The sequence below is a fragment of the Hippoglossus hippoglossus genome, chromosome 2, assembly GCF_009819705.1.
Source record: "Hippoglossus hippoglossus isolate fHipHip1 chromosome 2, fHipHip1.pri, whole genome shotgun sequence".
NCBI classification, from domain to species: Eukaryota; Metazoa; Chordata; class Actinopteri; order Pleuronectiformes; family Pleuronectidae; genus Hippoglossus; species Hippoglossus hippoglossus.
In genome coordinates, this window is record NC_047152.1 from 11242286 (window position 1) to 11257928 (window position 15643).

Sequence of the window (15643 nt, forward strand, 5' to 3'; positions counted from 1 at the left end):
ATTACGATCTCTGATACGCGATCCACAGATCCTAATCCACGATGTGGCCACAGCCGCGGCCCTGGATCTGTGGACGATAAGGCAAAGGGACTCCGGGGAAGAAGTCAAGTCAGTAACAAATCAAGTTTGGAGTGAATAAGTGATGTGATTGGACGGCTTCTTCGTTCAGGAGACATCAGGTTTCCGTCGGAGCTTGAATAAGATGTTTGATTGGCTCTTGAACACATTCCAGGGTCTTTTAAAGAGATCTAGTCCTGTTGCCATGGTTACTCATAGTGAAATGCTGGGAGCCAATCAGAGAGAGTCTCTATTACCTGCCTGTCATTCAGACTCTGTCCTCGTTTCTTCCCAGAATGCTTTGAGAGGCCCCAGGCCGCTGTCATGGAGGCCAGAGTCCAGAATGAGGTCTGTATACTTTAAGTTCACATCGACCTTCATTTAAATAAGAAACGTCGAAGAATTAAATTCAATTGGAAATATTTTTTATTTTACTGATCAGATTAAAAATATTTTTGATAAATATTTCTAAAATTTAAAATGTTTTTTCAAAGAGTTTAGTTTCAGTTACATCACACCCCCCTCCCTGTGTGCCTGTGACCTTTGACCTCTGATATGTTTGCGTCTCACACACACACACACACTAAAGTGTCAGATTAAATTAAGTTAGTTTCTTCTGATTTTTATTTTATTTGATGAAGAAAAGTGTTGAAGATTAAAAAAATCTCTTAATTGATGTTGAACTTGAAAAATAAAAAGTCAAAAGGGTTAGGGTTTTGACCCCTAACCCTAACCCCTAACAAAAGCTATAACAAAAACGTCTTAAATGAATCAAATATACAAACATCATATAAACAAATTTACATAATTCAACACAACATGAAAACAAAAGATGAAAACACAATACAACACAACACAATAATACAACAACACAACATACACACAACACAACAATGTCATCACAACGTGATGTGAAATGTCACAAGCTTAGTAATGTTCATCCTCGTTGGTCAGTACATCAGGACGACCAGTAGGTGGCACTGCTGTGGTGCCGCTGGTCTTGTGATCGGCGCTGCAACACGTCCTTAAAGCTTCTATCAGATAATATATGAATATAATATATTATAAATTATTATTTATATATAATATATATTTCCACAGGAACTCCAGAGTAGTCGATGTGTAAACAACAGCAGGAAATTGTCAGGATTTCTGCGAGCGAGTGGGGGGGTTGATGACGCTTGTAAAATGACACAAAAATGAAAAAAAGAAAAAAGTGTCAGGATGAAAAGTGGAGTCACACACATAGAAGATAAAGACAAAGATGAACCAAGAGTTTGTGGTTAAAAGAACTGACGACGGCCTCGATGTAAAAAAACAAACATGTGATCTCTGCAGCAGAGGTAATACGTCACTTCCTGTCTGCGGCTCCGCCCCTCACATGAATCCTGTTTATTGTGAGTCTGAGCAGAAAGTCTCCTGCTGCTTCATGTGTGAAAGATAAACTGTGGAGAAAGTCCAGAGATCCTCTGCAGCTCAGCTCTGAAAATGGTTTGTGAGTCTCTGTGTTTACATCAGGATGCTGTTGTCCATTATGGTCACAGCCGAGTAGTCAGTGTCGTGGCGTGCGAGGTGTGGATAGTGTGGCGAGCCCGGTCCTGGGGGAGTACCTGAAGATGAACTCCTTCATGAGGTTGTAGCGGTAGTTCCTGTTCAGGAGGTTCTAGAGGACAGGGTTGACGCAGCAGTGGACCAGAGACAAACACTGCGTCACGTGTAACTTCATGTCCAGGAAATTCTCCAGGTGGCAGCTCAACGGCAGAACGGTCAGCAGAGACAACGTGTCCAGCAGCAGGATGGCGTGCAGCGACAACAAGCACGCCAGGAAGACCACGATGGTGGGTGACGATGATACGGCGGCTGATGCAGTGTTCCTGGTTTGATGTTAAAGGGATTGCTGTGGCCAGTAGCAGGTAGAAGATGGTGATGACGGGGAAGGGGATGGCGAAGCCGAGGATGATGAAGCTCAGCTGGACTCCTACCATCAACACCCTCGGGTTGTCAGGCGGGTAAACCGGCTGACAGACGGCACCATCACAGTGTGTCGAAGTCACCGCCTGCAGGAAGTAGATGTCAGGGAAGGATGCCACCAGCGCCAGCATCCACACCAAGATGCAGATCAGTTTAACAATAAAATAACCCTAACCCCACAAAGCTGCTTCAGACCTGAGCTCCTCAGTTCTCTGGATCTTCTCTGGAGGATCAGACTCAGTTTGTCTTCCTCCTCCTGAGCTCCTGTATAAAGTCTAGATCCAGGAGCAGTGTGAACAGCAGAGGATCCTCCACTGATTCACTGAGTGGGGGGGGGGAGGAGCTTCTAACTCGTGACACAAACATGAAGAAACTAAAACAAATCTCTCTGGTGAAGAAGTGCTGACACACACGATGAAGACACAGACGAAGATGTGAAGAGAGTTTGTAGTGATCAGAGCTGACGACGTGTCAGGTGATGTAAACATGATCACATGACCTCTGCAGCAGAGGTAACATGTCACTTCCTGTCTCACCATGCTAGGAAGTGATGTATGACCACTGACCAAACTGTCAGAAACAGACTCCATGAGGAGGCATGAGGGCCGACGTCCTCTAGTGGGACCTGAGCTCACAGCTCCATTCACCAGAGAACACCAGGACCAGCAGGTCCACCACTGCAGCCTCGTTCTCCTCACAGAGGAGAGCAGGTTCACACTGAGCACATGTGACAGGTGTGAACCAGTCTGGAGACGTCGTGGTGAACGTGAAGCTGCTGTAACATCATGTATGACCAGTTTGGTGGATCAGTGAAGGTCTGAGGAGGCAGATCCTGGGAGGGTCAACAGACCTTCATGTCAACATCAGTGATGATTTAAATCTTTAACCTTTGTTCATCCAGCTCAGAGTTAAAAACTAAAAACAGATATTTGGTTTGAACCGAGACACAAACTCTAATCTACGATTTAACTCGTCACCATTCAAAGAAACTCACTCAAACTGAAGAGTCCAAGTCCTGATCCTGATCCAGGTCTGTCCCAGGTTAAATCTGGATCCAGAAGCAGGACAGAGTCCAGGTCAGAGAGAGAGAGAGTTTTTGGGGGGGATGGGCAGTGGACCAGACTACTGTGAGGCAAATGAGGGGGGGTTCGGTCTTTCAAAACTTAACACTTTATGTTGCATCTATAATGATGTACTACTATATATAGTGTATATATAATGTTTATGTTTAATGTATATATATATATAATATATATATATGTTTCAATTATTTCACTTAGTAAAAATGTGAAGTATCTTTGTAATGATAATGAAAACACCGCCTGTTATAGATGAATCGTTAGAAAATGATAAATATTGATAGTACTCTGTGATGTCAGCTGACATGTTAATGAGCCAGGCAGCTCCTCCTCCTCACTGTGGCAGCCAATCACACAGCACAGAGCCCAAAGGGGAGGGGTTTAAACATGTGATTGGACCCAGTGTCAATGAAGTAAAAAAACAATGGTCTGATCCCAGAGAAACTACCAAAGTACTGCAGAGTCCAGTACATGTTTGAAAGTAACTGTAAATATACTACACTACTACAAAACATTTCACTACTCTGTATTGTTAAAATACTACACTATACTGTTAAAAATACTACTCTGTACTGTAAAAGATATTACTACTCTGTACTGGTAAACATTTAACTACACTGTACTGTTACAAATACTAGACTGTAAAACAAGCACTCTAATTCAACTAACAACCAAGTAAGGTGCAAAATATTTCAAATCAAATTGAATAAAAATTGCAATTTCTGGTTTGTAAAACTTTATTTAATCTGAGGTCATTTACAGACAGTTTTTTTTCAGGTTTGTTAAACTTTATTACAGGTAACATGAACGAGTGAACATGTGAATGTGAGCATGTGAATGTGAACTTGTGATGAATGAGTGTCTGTTAGAGAAGCTGCTGTTGTAATGTTCGCTTTGTGTTTCAGGCACTGGGAGGCGCTGTTCATGCCTCAGTGGATGCACCACCACATGACGACCACAGAGGCTAGCAGACCAATCAGAGAGCTCGCTGCAGAGGAGGGGGCGGAGTTACACAGGTCCGAGTTGCAGCACTTGAATGTGAAACTGGAAACCTGTGAATTATTGATAATTTTATAAAACCATCAGTGAAGCTGTTTAATAGGATAGTACATACAGGTGTAAACAGATTCATACAGGTGTGTACAGGGTGCGTCAGCACCATCTGTAGATGCTTCATTTCAGACCCTGAACAACAGTGATGATGTCTTTTATTTTGAAGGTTGTTTCAGTTCTTACCTGAGGAAACATCTGGGCCAAACGACTGTACTCACAGTCGGAATACTTGAGACACTGACGGTATGTCATCCCACCTGCAACACAAACACTGATGTCAACTCTGCGCCACTGGTTATGGGACAGGTACATAAAGGTGGAACAGGTGTACAGACGTTGTGACGTACTTCTCTCGCTGAGTGTCAGACAGGCATCGTCATAGCTACAGTCTCGTTGTTTGGCGCAGCTGGCTGTATAATCTTTACAGCTGTAACAACGAATGGCTGATCCTGAAACAACAAACAAAGCTGTTAGCTTAGCTTAGCATACACAGTGGTAACAAACAGCCTGGTTGTGTCCACAGGTTCTGTGTGTGTCTGTGGACACTGATGACACCAGTCCTCATGTAACCTCACAACTCATTATGTTAACCCCCCCCCACCTACACACACACGTTATAATGAGGAGAGGCATCAGTTGATACCAAGCATTTACATTGATAAAAAATGAATGAATAGATAAACTTATAAATACAAAATAAGTAAATGTTATTTTCTGATTAAGTTAAAAAGTTCATCAATGATTCCAACATTATTGTTATTATTATTATTATTATTATTATTATTATTATTATTATTATTATTATTACCATTATCATTATTATTATTGATTATTTGAATCAATCAAATCAAACGTACCCAGTCCGATGAGAGCGGAGCAGATCAGCACACACATCCACAGGGAGCGCTTCATTTTCACCACAGCACAGCAGAGAACCAAGTGGAGAACAGACGACAGTGAACACTGACCTCAACTCAGTTGACAGACAGCTGAGACATCAGAGGCCACGCCCAGTGGGAGGAGCCACAGTGTAGGTTAGAAACACACGTTAGAAACACGTTAGAGACATATGTTAGCGAAAAAACACGTTAGAAAGAAACATGAGAAAAGAACACGTACGTTTTTCCAAATTAAAATTTTTAAGATGTGTTGAATTTTTAGACACAAAACATGAAGAAAGGCGTTGCTTAACAGAGAATGTATCAAATCATGATCCTTTAGCGCCACCATCAGGTCACAACCTTAATGTATAGTTGTAGTTTCTGATCAGTTAGCTGTTGCAGCCGTTAGCATGTAGCTGACAGCAGCTGTTAGCTGGATGCTAACATTAGATAGCGTGTCTGCAGAGCGTGGGTGTGTTGGCGTCCGTCCCGCTGCCTCGCTGCTGATGTGATGACCTGATGATGATGGCGATGGCAGCGGTTATGAAGACGCTCTGTGTTCTACCGTTTATCTCAGAGCAGAAGAAAAAAAGATCCACTGTTTGTTCCTCCAACACAAACAAACAAACAAAGAGCCGCAGTGTGGCGAGGAACAAAGACAAGGTCAAAGGTCAACGCAACAACAATGGATGTTCTGTTCACTCTGTCACACCACTGTTTTCATCATCTTCATCTTCATCATCAGATGGCAGTATATATATATATATATATATAAGTGAAGGAACCTTAATGTTCACAGTATAAAGTTAAACTTCAGAGATCAAAGTGTCCATTTAGAAGAACAAATGATTGTGAATCAGTTTCTCTGCTTTGGAGCAAATCAAAGTAACAACAGGTGAAATGGAGGCAGAAGCAAGACGAGCCCCAAACAGGGAATGTTTTCAATGTGGTGTCCACAGACAGCTGCTCTCTGCTGATCCTTCCTGACTCCTTCTACTTCTGGGTTCTGCTCCTCATCACTACTGGTAGCATGAGGAGCTACCTGCAGCTCAGGACAGACTCATACTCATCAGAGGATGTCAGGAGTAGATACACACAACTGAAAAAACTTATTGTTGTTGTTATGAGAAGAAGAATGTGTCTGATAGAGATGAAGGGAGCAGACAAATGAACTGAAGAGTTATTGTGATGGTAGAAGATGGGAGGATACATATCGTCACCTTCCTAAAATGATGGCCTAAGTCATTTTTTGACAAAAATGATTTTTTTTCCCTAAATCATCTCCTCATGATGCCACCTCTGGTAAAATCGCTTCCATCCTCAGTTGAACAGATCATGGGATTCTACCCCTGTAGAATAACGGCCTATGCCAAGAGTGTGACTTAGGCAATTTTACAAGCTTTTCAAGATGGCAGCTGCATCAAATAGAACGAAAATCTACCTAGCCGCTGAAGTTATTTCCATGATTCAGGGCTCGTCCCCTATTGGTAAGTGATGAGGTTTACTATAATATAGGCTAGGCTATATAATATTGCACAGTTATTTAGTCTTTTTATTCAGCATTTTAGTCAGCAAAACAGCTAGGTCCATGAAGCTAGCACTTAGCAAAGAGTGGAAAGGCTCCAGAATCTGTGGCTGTTACAAGTGATAGACTTTCTGTTAACTCTTTTCTGTCTTTTCAAACAATATTTCATCTACAGTTTTTGTCTCATTTTTTCCACATTACATGATCTAATTAAGAAAGATTTGAATACCGTATTGTAATCTAACAGCTAGAAATTATGTGTATAACAAAAAAATTACAAAGGATCCTCTTTACAACAGCTTGTGCACCCCTATGGGTGCATGCACACCACTTTGGGAATCCCTGATGTAGCTTAATACAAGTGACCACGAGGCAATGAATGTTTTTCAGAATGATCACACATTTGTGACTGTACACCTCAAAGGGTTGAAATGTTTTTCCTTTTCGGTAGGAGATGCACTTGACAATTCTGACACCGATCAGGCCTCATCCACTGAAAATGACAATGAGGCAGTCGAAGAGATGAAGCAGCATGTACCAGGCCAAGACTCTGTTTCAGATGGAGCAGACAATACCTTAAACACTCCCGTTGATGTTGTTGAAGATGCCAAGCAGACACATCCACACCATGAAGAGGATATATCTGATGATGATGATGTCATAAGCGATCCAGACTATACCCCATCCTTTGATGAGTCCTTTGAAGGTGTGATCAAAGACCATCCAGAACTCAAGGAGATCGATAAAAGGTTTCAAAAGATGAAAAGACACCTGAAGAGCAGCTTCAGTGATGATGTCAGCACACTGCTGGCTGCTGATTGGTCCATAGACAGCAGGTGAGAAGCAGCTGATGATAAATGAAACCTTCATCAATGATTCATGAACTTCAGTTTGTTTCTTCGTTTGGTGTTTAGTCTGAGACACGACTGACCAAGGTGAGTTCTACTGTTCTAGTGAGTTCTAATTGTTCTACTTTTGTACTAGGCTGTAATGTTATACTGGGCTCTATAGTTCCACTGAGTTCCACTGGGTTCTAGTGTCAGAGCTTTTCTCGTTGATTTTTGATCAGTGATCAATTGAAGTTATATGAATATTTACTGTGTGATTTGGTTTATTTTTGTGTTTTTCAGTGAAACTCGTCATGGATCTGGACGTCATCGGTAAATTCTTCTCTTATTCTCTCACAACTCTTGTTAAAATATAATATTGAGCTTTTATTTTGGTGAACTTCATGTTTCCTGTGCAGAGGGGCTGAATGAGATCCGTCCTTCAATTTATCGAGTCGCCATGAAGCTCCTGTCTCTGCAGAGACTCTGTCACCGTGAGAACTCACACGTTCCACATCATCCATACTTCATCAATACATCATCAATACTTTGTTGATCCAGTTTTGCCCCAAATTAGATGTGAACTTAAAGGCATAGTTAACTGAAGAATGAAACTTCCCTCATTATCTCCTCACCAATATGATGGGGGGGTGGGTGAAGTGTTTGAGTCCACAAAACGTCTCAGGGGTAAACAGTGTTGGAGCAGAATCCAACACAACTGAAGTAACTGGAGACTGATTCTTCAGACGTAATAAAACCTGTGTCAGAGGACATCAGAGACATTTAAAACTTGGTGTAAATGTTTCAAGTTGAATTTGAATGTCTGGACTTGTGGAGACTTGATGACATCACAGGAGCAGATATGGAGGCATGTTGTGTTTTTTCTGTTGTTTTATTATGTCTGGAGAATCATTCACTAGTTACTTCAGTTGTGTTGGATTCTGCTTTGACAAAGTTTACCCCTGAACCTTCAAAAGTGTTTTGTGGACTCAAACACCTCAGCCCCCCATTATAGTGCTGAGTAGATGATGAGTGAATTTTAAATTTTCTGTGAACTATCCCTTTAATTTAAGAAACAACAACACACTGAGACACAAGGTTAATAACACAGTGTGTGTGTGTGTGTGTCTGTGTCCAGTGCACGTTGTGTACGTGCGACACGTCATGGCGGCGTTCAGCTCGCTGGATGGGACGGGACAACAGGATGTGAGGCTGAGCAGACAGGAAGTGACCCGGGCTCTCAGCAGGATGTTTGACAGCGCTTCACAGGAAGTTTTGGATCATGTGATTGAGGAGACGTGTGACGTGATACTGCGTCTGTTTGACGGGTCAGAGGTCAGAGGTCATGTTACCATGTTTTTTTCTCTTCGCTCCAAACAAGAAGTGACTGTTTGTGTTCATGTTCCAGGCTCAGGCTGCGTCGGTGTCCGCCGTGTCTCTTCAGGCGGCGCTCGTCGCTTTGTCCGCTGACGCTCTGCTTGCCAAGTACAGAGGTGACCTCATCAATAACATGATTATTGATTATCAGCAGAATAAGAGTCTTTTGTAAGAGTCTTGTGTGAGTGTCTCCTTCAGAATAAGAGTCGTGTGTTCGTTTCTCCTTCAGAATAAGAGTCTTGTGTTTCAAGACTCTTGTTAGTGTCTCCTTCAGAATAAGAGTCTTGTGTTAGTGTCTCCTTCAGAATAAGAGTGTGTTGTTGCAGCTCTGGTGAGACTCTGTGAAAACCCGTCAGGATCCATCAGCAGATCTGGACTCAGGTCGTTACTTTACGACCTTCGTCAGGTAAAACTCTTCACACTCTGTTTCCCAGCATGCCCCTCTCCTCCTCTGACATGTGCATCATGTGACCAGGTTCCAGCCGCCGTGCAGGAGGAGGTAGTTTTTGGCGCCGTGGAGGAGGCAGTGAGGTCGTGTTTTAACGGGGTGAGAGCACTGAGAGACGCAGCTGATTGGTAGTCGTCATGACAACACACTGACTCTGCATTTTTACAGGTGTTGACTCCGACAGTGAGCGCAAAACACCTGATGTCATGGCTGCAGAATGAGCCACGCCTGTTGCTATGGTTACCCACTTTATACCGGCTGTGCGTCAGTCAGAACGTCAGTCACATGGTCCGATGCCACACCTGCAAGACGTTCCCCATCACCGGACTCAGGTGAGTGATCATCAGCCAATCAGAGGAGAGATGGAAGCCTGACCAATCAGAGGGAGTGATGATGTCATGACGCTGTGTGTGTTTAGGTATCGATGTTTGAAGTGTGTGAACGTCCACGTGTGTCAGAGCTGCTTCCTGAGCCAGAGACAGACACGCAAACACAAACCACCACATCCTGTCCTCGAGTTCTGCACACAGGTGAGACAGGTGCCGACAGACAGACAGAGACACCGACAGACAGGTGAAAGACTTATTGTGAAACTTTGTGTTTGAAAAGTGTTTTATAAATATTCTTATTATGGTCTGTATCAGCCCACCTGGCGGGAGTCTCTGTCCTCGTTAGTGCGCAGCGCTCGTCACACTCTGTTGCCACGACGATACACTCAGAGAGAAGCTGATAGGAGAGTCCTGATGTGGGCGGAGCCAGGAGAGACTCAGAACAGGTGTGGAACTTTTATTTTGTTAAAACTTCTTCAGGTCGAGTTTTAACTTTTATAATTTGATGTCTCAGAGCTCCACCCCCTTCTGACGCCTCACCATCATTGGATGAGACAGCTGTCCGTCACAGTTCCTGCTCGTCTAAAGCTCTGCAGACTGACGAGGTGACGTCTGATGACATTACTGTTGTTTACATGTTTGTTTGTTGTGTAATATTTGTTTGTGTTGATTTTCAGACGCTGACGACTGACGTTAGAAACCTGCAGCGAGACAAGTGGTGAGAAAAACACAAGACCAATCAGAGACAAGCTTGGACGTACAAGTCGTCATGTTTGTTTGTTGTCAGGCTGCTGGAGCAGGAGATGCAGGCGTGGAGACTCACCGTCCAATCAGAACACAGCATCCTGGAGGACAGGTGCTCCGAGATGGAGGTTACCATGGAAACACTGAGGCAACAGAACGTCCGTCTGCAGATTCTGCTCGCTCAGGTAAATCAGTCACATGATGACAGGTGAGGATGAAAACACAGAGAAGCCGATTGGACCTGACCCTCCCCCTATCAGAACATGAGCTGCTGTGATTGTTTAGAATTTTCTTCTTTCCTTCAGACTTTGAACAAGACGGACGATCAACAACACGCCAGTGACACGCCACACGCCAGCGCTGACACAGAGAAAACGGGCAGAGATGACATCACCTCTGACACAGAGATAAACTCAGAGGAGGACAAGGAACATGTGATGGACGAGTGGAGTGAAGACGAAAGTCAAACTCCACCTCCCACAATCCACCAGGGGGTGTCTCCAGCACATGAAGGCCACTGTGAGGAGGGGTCTTTGGGTGACAGGCATCTCTGTCGTCCAATAGAACGAGAGGAAGGAGACACCCGTCTGCCTGAAGAAGAGAAGGATTATGAGACACGTCGTCCTGAAGAGCTGCTCCAACAAACTGTAGACAGACTGAAGACTAAGATGGAGACAGACAGGTGGAGAGACAGACAGACAGGTGAGTCACAGACAGACATGTGAGTGTTTGTTTTAAACAAAATGATTAGAAATGTTTTTGTGTTTAGGTGAAATGAAGGGGGCGGAGCTTGTGGAGGCTGCAGAGCAGGTGGGAGGCTCAGTTCACCACCTGGTGGTTGCAGTGAGAACTAACACACTCTGACAGATGAGTCGTGTTCAGGTAATAAAAACTTTTTATTCAACGTTAACAGGGTTTTTAAATAAAGGTAAAAAACATCATGTGAGCTGTAGAACATTATCTTCTTCTTGACCTACTACCTTCGCCCCCTCCGCCCTCTCCCTCGTCGGGGTGGGGAGCAGTGGGTCAGGGAGGCGGGGCTCAGACCTGTCCGTCGCAGGCCTTCTCTTCTAGTTGGAGGGGGCGTGGTCTGAGCCCTGGTTCTTCTCTTGGAGGGTGGTGGATTCGTTCTCTCCCTCCTCCCCCCTCGCCCCCGCTCTGACCTGTTGTGAGGTTGGGGGGGCGGAGTTTTAGATGTCTGACTCCGCCTCCTGACTGTATCTCCACTGAGCGTGCTCAGGAGAAAGGGGGGTTCAGCTGAAGTGTGACCTTTGACCCTGGAGGACCCTGCCGAGCCCTCCACCGGCGCTCTGTCTGTGTTCAGGTCTGTACTCAGACTTCGAAACAGCTGACGGACGCAGGGCGGTGGGGGGGCCGAGGGGGCGGGGCCTTGGCACCATGGGAAGCCTTTGGGGGGGTTCTTAAGGATGCGATTGGTGGTGGAGTCGTAGAACCTGAAAGGAAGCCGTTTGTATTTGACCTTTACCCCCTGCAGGTCCAGCGGACGCCTCTTCTTCCTGCAACGTTTGGGGGCAGAGCCAGGTGAAGCTGTGCAGGTGGGGGCGGGGCCTGAGGGGGAACACAGCAGGTAGACCAGAGAGGTGCGAGGCTGCACAGGTGTGATGATGTTGGAGTACGACGCAGGGAGGCAGCGCCACATCTGCACCTCAGGTGTCCTCTCTGCTGCATCCTGATCGGCTGCAGGGAAACTGGTGGGCGGGGTCTCGGGAGGTGGTTGACGGACGGCTGGGATGACCAATCTGACCGTTTGCGTGCCATGACTGACTTTAACCACCTGAAGAGACAAGAACAGATGAAACGTTTGTCTTTCAGCTGAAACAGAGTGCCAGCTGTCCGACTCACCTGACACCTAGACGCCAACCTGAAGCCCCGCCTCCTTCCCTTCTGCCCATACGTTGGGTCATTGTCATCAGCATCCAATAAGGGCAGGACACCAGAGTCCGACTCTGCTGCCTTGTTCTGACCACACCCCTTAATGTTTTGGCTCCTCCTTCCGTACCTGAGAGTGATGAGGTCATTAGAAAAGATAAAAGATCAGTGTTGTTTTATTGATACATTAAATATATTTATGTTATTTACTTGTGTATATACGTCATCAGATGATTTATAATAACTAATATAGTTATTTCCTATCACATGTTCTAGTCATATGTTATAATACATGCATGTATGAATGTTTTTATTTAATGTTAAACAGGAACATGAATATTAACTGTCTAGAATAATAAATCTACATATTACTGATCATGTGACGGATGACACCTCACCTGGCCAGAGACTCGCTGTCGAAGTAACAAATGAATCGTCCTCGTCTGAACTGACCGACCAGTCTCTCCACCTTCTCCTCGTCCTCCTGCTCGATCTGGGCCCAGGTCTTCCCCCGGAAGGATTCTGGGATAAACGCGGGGGCAGGCAAGATCTCTTCGATGGGCAGAGTCCAGAACCCCTGTTCCTGTGTGGCCCCGCCCCCTGCTTTACTGTGGAGGGCGGAGTCGAGCTGGTGTGAGTACACTTGATCATCAAGCCGCACCTGGACGTCCATCAGCTGACCCAGGTCCCGCCCCTCTGCCGGACTCACCTGTACAGGTGCGAGCGACGGCCGCAACGACACCTGCACAGGTGAGTCCCAGTCATCACTCTGTGTTTCCATGGAGACAGGAAGGCTGAAGTGGAAGCTTTCTGTCTCCTCCTGCTGGCTGGAAGTGGAAGTGATGCCATGACAGCACATCTGGATCACCTGAGGTGGAAACAAGAAACATCTGTAACCACGAAAACATACACGTTCTGACTTCAGTGTTCACGCAACCCCAAACTAATAATTTATAATTATTAAAACTACTGAGAATAAATTAAACGGTTGATTTAAATAAAGTTGTGTTAGAAAGTTCTGTCTACAGTCGTGAGCATAATAAAAACAATCTTTTAGGAACATCACAATAAACATTTGAGGTCAGACCTCCTCGATGGTTTGGTCCAGAGTGTTGCTGGGGTCCGAGAACGCCCTGTCTTTAAACCCCGCCCTCCTGTCTCTCTGCCAGTTTCGCCAGGGCCCCAGGTCTTTGGGGGGACGTGGCCCCGGTGCAGCCCCTGGTCCTTGGCTAAGGTGTGTATGTGGCGGGGGCCCGGGGCCCCTGGAGGGGGTTGAGGAGTCGATGCTGGTTTTCCTCCTGTCCGTTTTCCTGTGAGCTTTCCTGTGGATGGAGGGCGATGCCTGCGGGTGTGGGGGAGGGGTTTGTGCTGGTGGGGGTGGAGCTTGTGTGTGTGTGTGCCCTGTGGAGGTGGCCCCTTTGTCCCCACGATCGCTGATTGGTGCAGACAGCCTGTCCTGGAATACCCCTCTATCTTCTGATTGGCTGTGGATGCTGTTGTCGTCCTGCTGATTGGTCAGCTGATACGATGTGTCGTCCGAGCTCGGCAGTTGTTCTCTGTTACCCAGCGACCAGATGTCGTTATCAGAGAAAAGTAGTTCATCAAGCTCCGCCCTTGGTAGCGGGGGGGCGGAGATAGACGGGAGGTCAGCATGAGACGGCCTGAAGGAGACAGACAGGAGTGAGGTCCCCTGATGTCTGGTGAGAGACAGGTGCGTTTGTATCGGTTACCTGGGGTCGCTGTAGCGGTGCGGGTGGTGCTGCAGGACGTCCTGCAGGAAGCGCTCCAGCAGTGTCAGCTTACTGCAGCTGGTGGCGGCGGAGCATCTGGAAGACGTCCTGACCGAGTCCAGGTGTCTGAGACTGGACAGGTGCTGAGACGAAAGTGTTGACATTAACATCAGTGACTCTGAACAGTTGAGTTCACATGAGTCAGGTGTGTGCGTACCTGCTCCAGGTTGCTGTACAGGACTCTGCAGTAACCACAGTAACCCTGTCTGCTCGGCTGGCACCTGGAAGGACCCGGCTCGGACTCCGCCCACATCCTGTCAGTCACAGAGATGACATCACCCGTCAATAATCAATATCTAACGGTCGTAAACAGCTGAGTTCAGAACGGAGCAATTGATAATGGCATTAATAACAGTAACTGATTAGCAGGGTCAGCGATACAGGTGTGAGCTCACTACTCACCTGCTGGATGACTCCGCCCTCTTCTGGCCACCTGTCACACACACACAGTTTATTCAGGGCAAAATGTCAAATGAATAAATGTGTTTAGTTTTTACCTCCGTCAGAGGAGTGAGACATCCTCCTGTTGATGGTGACCTGACACACAAACATTTGTTTAACGGTTAAATATCTTTCATTGATGATAAACAATAATCAAATTGGTGATTCATTTTCCGTATTAAACAGCAGGTCCAGCACAGGTTACCATAGTTACCACAGTAAAGGCCTAATAATAATCAAAGAACTTTATTGGAGGTGACGTCTAACCTGGAGGCAGAGCAGTCAATGCAGTGTCTGTCCAATCAGAGCCATCCCTGCTGTAACCAAGGGTAACCAGGTGAGAGGCTCGGGTGGAGAGTCCATGAGCCTGAGAGGTGATCATACATTGATTTTTAATAAATGTGATTTGACTCTAACATATCAATTATTGTCTGACCTTTTATCAATAAACTTGTTTTGTACTATTACTTTAAATCTTCAGTTTAAAAATCATAATTATAAATTTAAAGTCTAATTGTTAACTAATCTGATGATAAATGTGCAAACTAAGTACTAGTAAGTTTTTCTTATTATTCAGTTCTGACCAATCACAGCTCAGCTCTTCCTTCTCCCTAATCTCGAGCTAAACAGCGATAAAAACCTTTAAACCGGGTTCATTAAACCCGGGTTAACTCGGTTAAACCGGGCTAACAGTAACCATGGTGACGCTGCAGGAGACGTGGCTCTGCCGTTACGACTGTTAGCAGGTGGCTAGCTGTTAGCATGCTGTAAGCTGAGCAGTAGTTGCAGAGGAGGTGATTAGCTGGTTTAGATCGTTGACGAAAAGATTCGATCATCGATTAGTTCGTTTACCTGCAGGTGTTTGTTTACTTTCACAAATCAAAAGCTTCTTCCGCGCGCTGCTCCGCCACTGTTTAGTTTCCGGTCTGATTCTTCTTCTGCACCAATTCAAGTAGAGCTGGAAACTGTGGCCCTTCTGCAAAAGGTGCTGCCATCCTCGGCCAGAGAGGGAATTACAGTCTCTAAATATTCATTATATATAAAATTCGATCCTTTAATTTAGTTTAACCCAGATCAATTATATTTTCTGCGTGAGAATTTAAACATTTGGTAAGTTTTAAACCATATTTAAATGTGACTCATTAAATATCTACTTAAACAGATGAAAAGTTTTACATTCAAATATGAATAAATACAGAAGCAGACTTTAACATACAAAAGGTAAAAATAA

General features: G+C 45.1%; 3 protein-coding genes and 1 pseudogene across 11 annotated transcripts; 1 reads left to right on the forward strand and 3 right to left on the reverse strand.

Annotated features, from left to right (window-relative positions):
* Positions 1-1546: 1546 nt before the first annotated feature.
* On the reverse strand, positions 1547-2884 carry LOC117778704 (annotated as a pseudogene).
* Positions 2885-3826: 942 nt separating this feature from the next.
* LOC117773252 (CD59 molecule (CD59 blood group)) lies at positions 3827-5174 on the reverse strand. The gene is made up of 4 exons (XM_034605000.1): positions 5018-5174; positions 4508-4609; positions 4344-4417; positions 3827-4159 (listed from the first exon to the last, which is right to left on the reverse strand). Exons 1-4 carry the CDS (start codon positions 5070-5072, stop codon positions 4037-4039), a joined length of 354 nt encoding a protein of 117 aa, XP_034460891.1. The 5' UTR covers positions 5073-5174; the 3' UTR covers positions 3827-4036.
* A 214-nt stretch (positions 5175-5388) lies between these two features.
* dytn (dystrotelin) lies at positions 5389-11922 on the forward strand. Its single transcript, XM_034604473.1, has 17 exons — positions 5389-5711; positions 7316-7402; positions 7697-7726; positions 7813-7887; positions 8532-8728; positions 8802-8886; positions 9097-9176; positions 9246-9317; positions 9387-9550; positions 9637-9748; positions 9863-9993; positions 10062-10152; positions 10225-10265; positions 10335-10476; positions 10597-10993; positions 11061-11173; positions 11787-11922. The coding sequence occupies exons 3-16, from the start codon at positions 7708-7710 to the stop codon at positions 11153-11155; spliced, it is 1701 nt and encodes a 566-aa protein (XP_034460364.1). The 5' UTR covers positions 5389-5711; positions 7316-7402; positions 7697-7707; the 3' UTR covers positions 11156-11173; positions 11787-11922.
* Positions 11169-15394, reverse strand: zdbf2 (zinc finger, DBF-type containing 2). Of its 9 annotated transcripts, XM_034604345.1 has the most exons (11): positions 15265-15394; positions 14647-14779; positions 14469-14587; positions 14374-14404; positions 14129-14225; positions 13912-14054; positions 13269-13842; positions 12924-13049; positions 12580-12890; positions 12155-12311; positions 11169-12086 (listed from the first exon to the last, which is right to left on the reverse strand). In XM_034604345.1, the coding sequence occupies exons 3-11, from the start codon at positions 14521-14523 to the stop codon at positions 11268-11270; spliced, it is 2313 nt and encodes a 770-aa protein (XP_034460236.1). In that variant the 5' UTR covers positions 14524-14587; positions 14647-14779; positions 15265-15394; the 3' UTR covers positions 11169-11267. The 9 variants fall into 9 exon arrangements, with proteins under 9 accessions (XP_034460236.1, XP_034460218.1, XP_034460227.1 ...); XM_034604327.1 differs by having other exon boundaries at positions 12580-13049; positions 14469-14508; positions 14680-14779; XM_034604336.1 differs by having other exon boundaries at positions 12580-13049; positions 14469-14508; positions 14657-14779.
* Between the last annotated feature and the right edge of the window lie 249 nt (positions 15395-15643).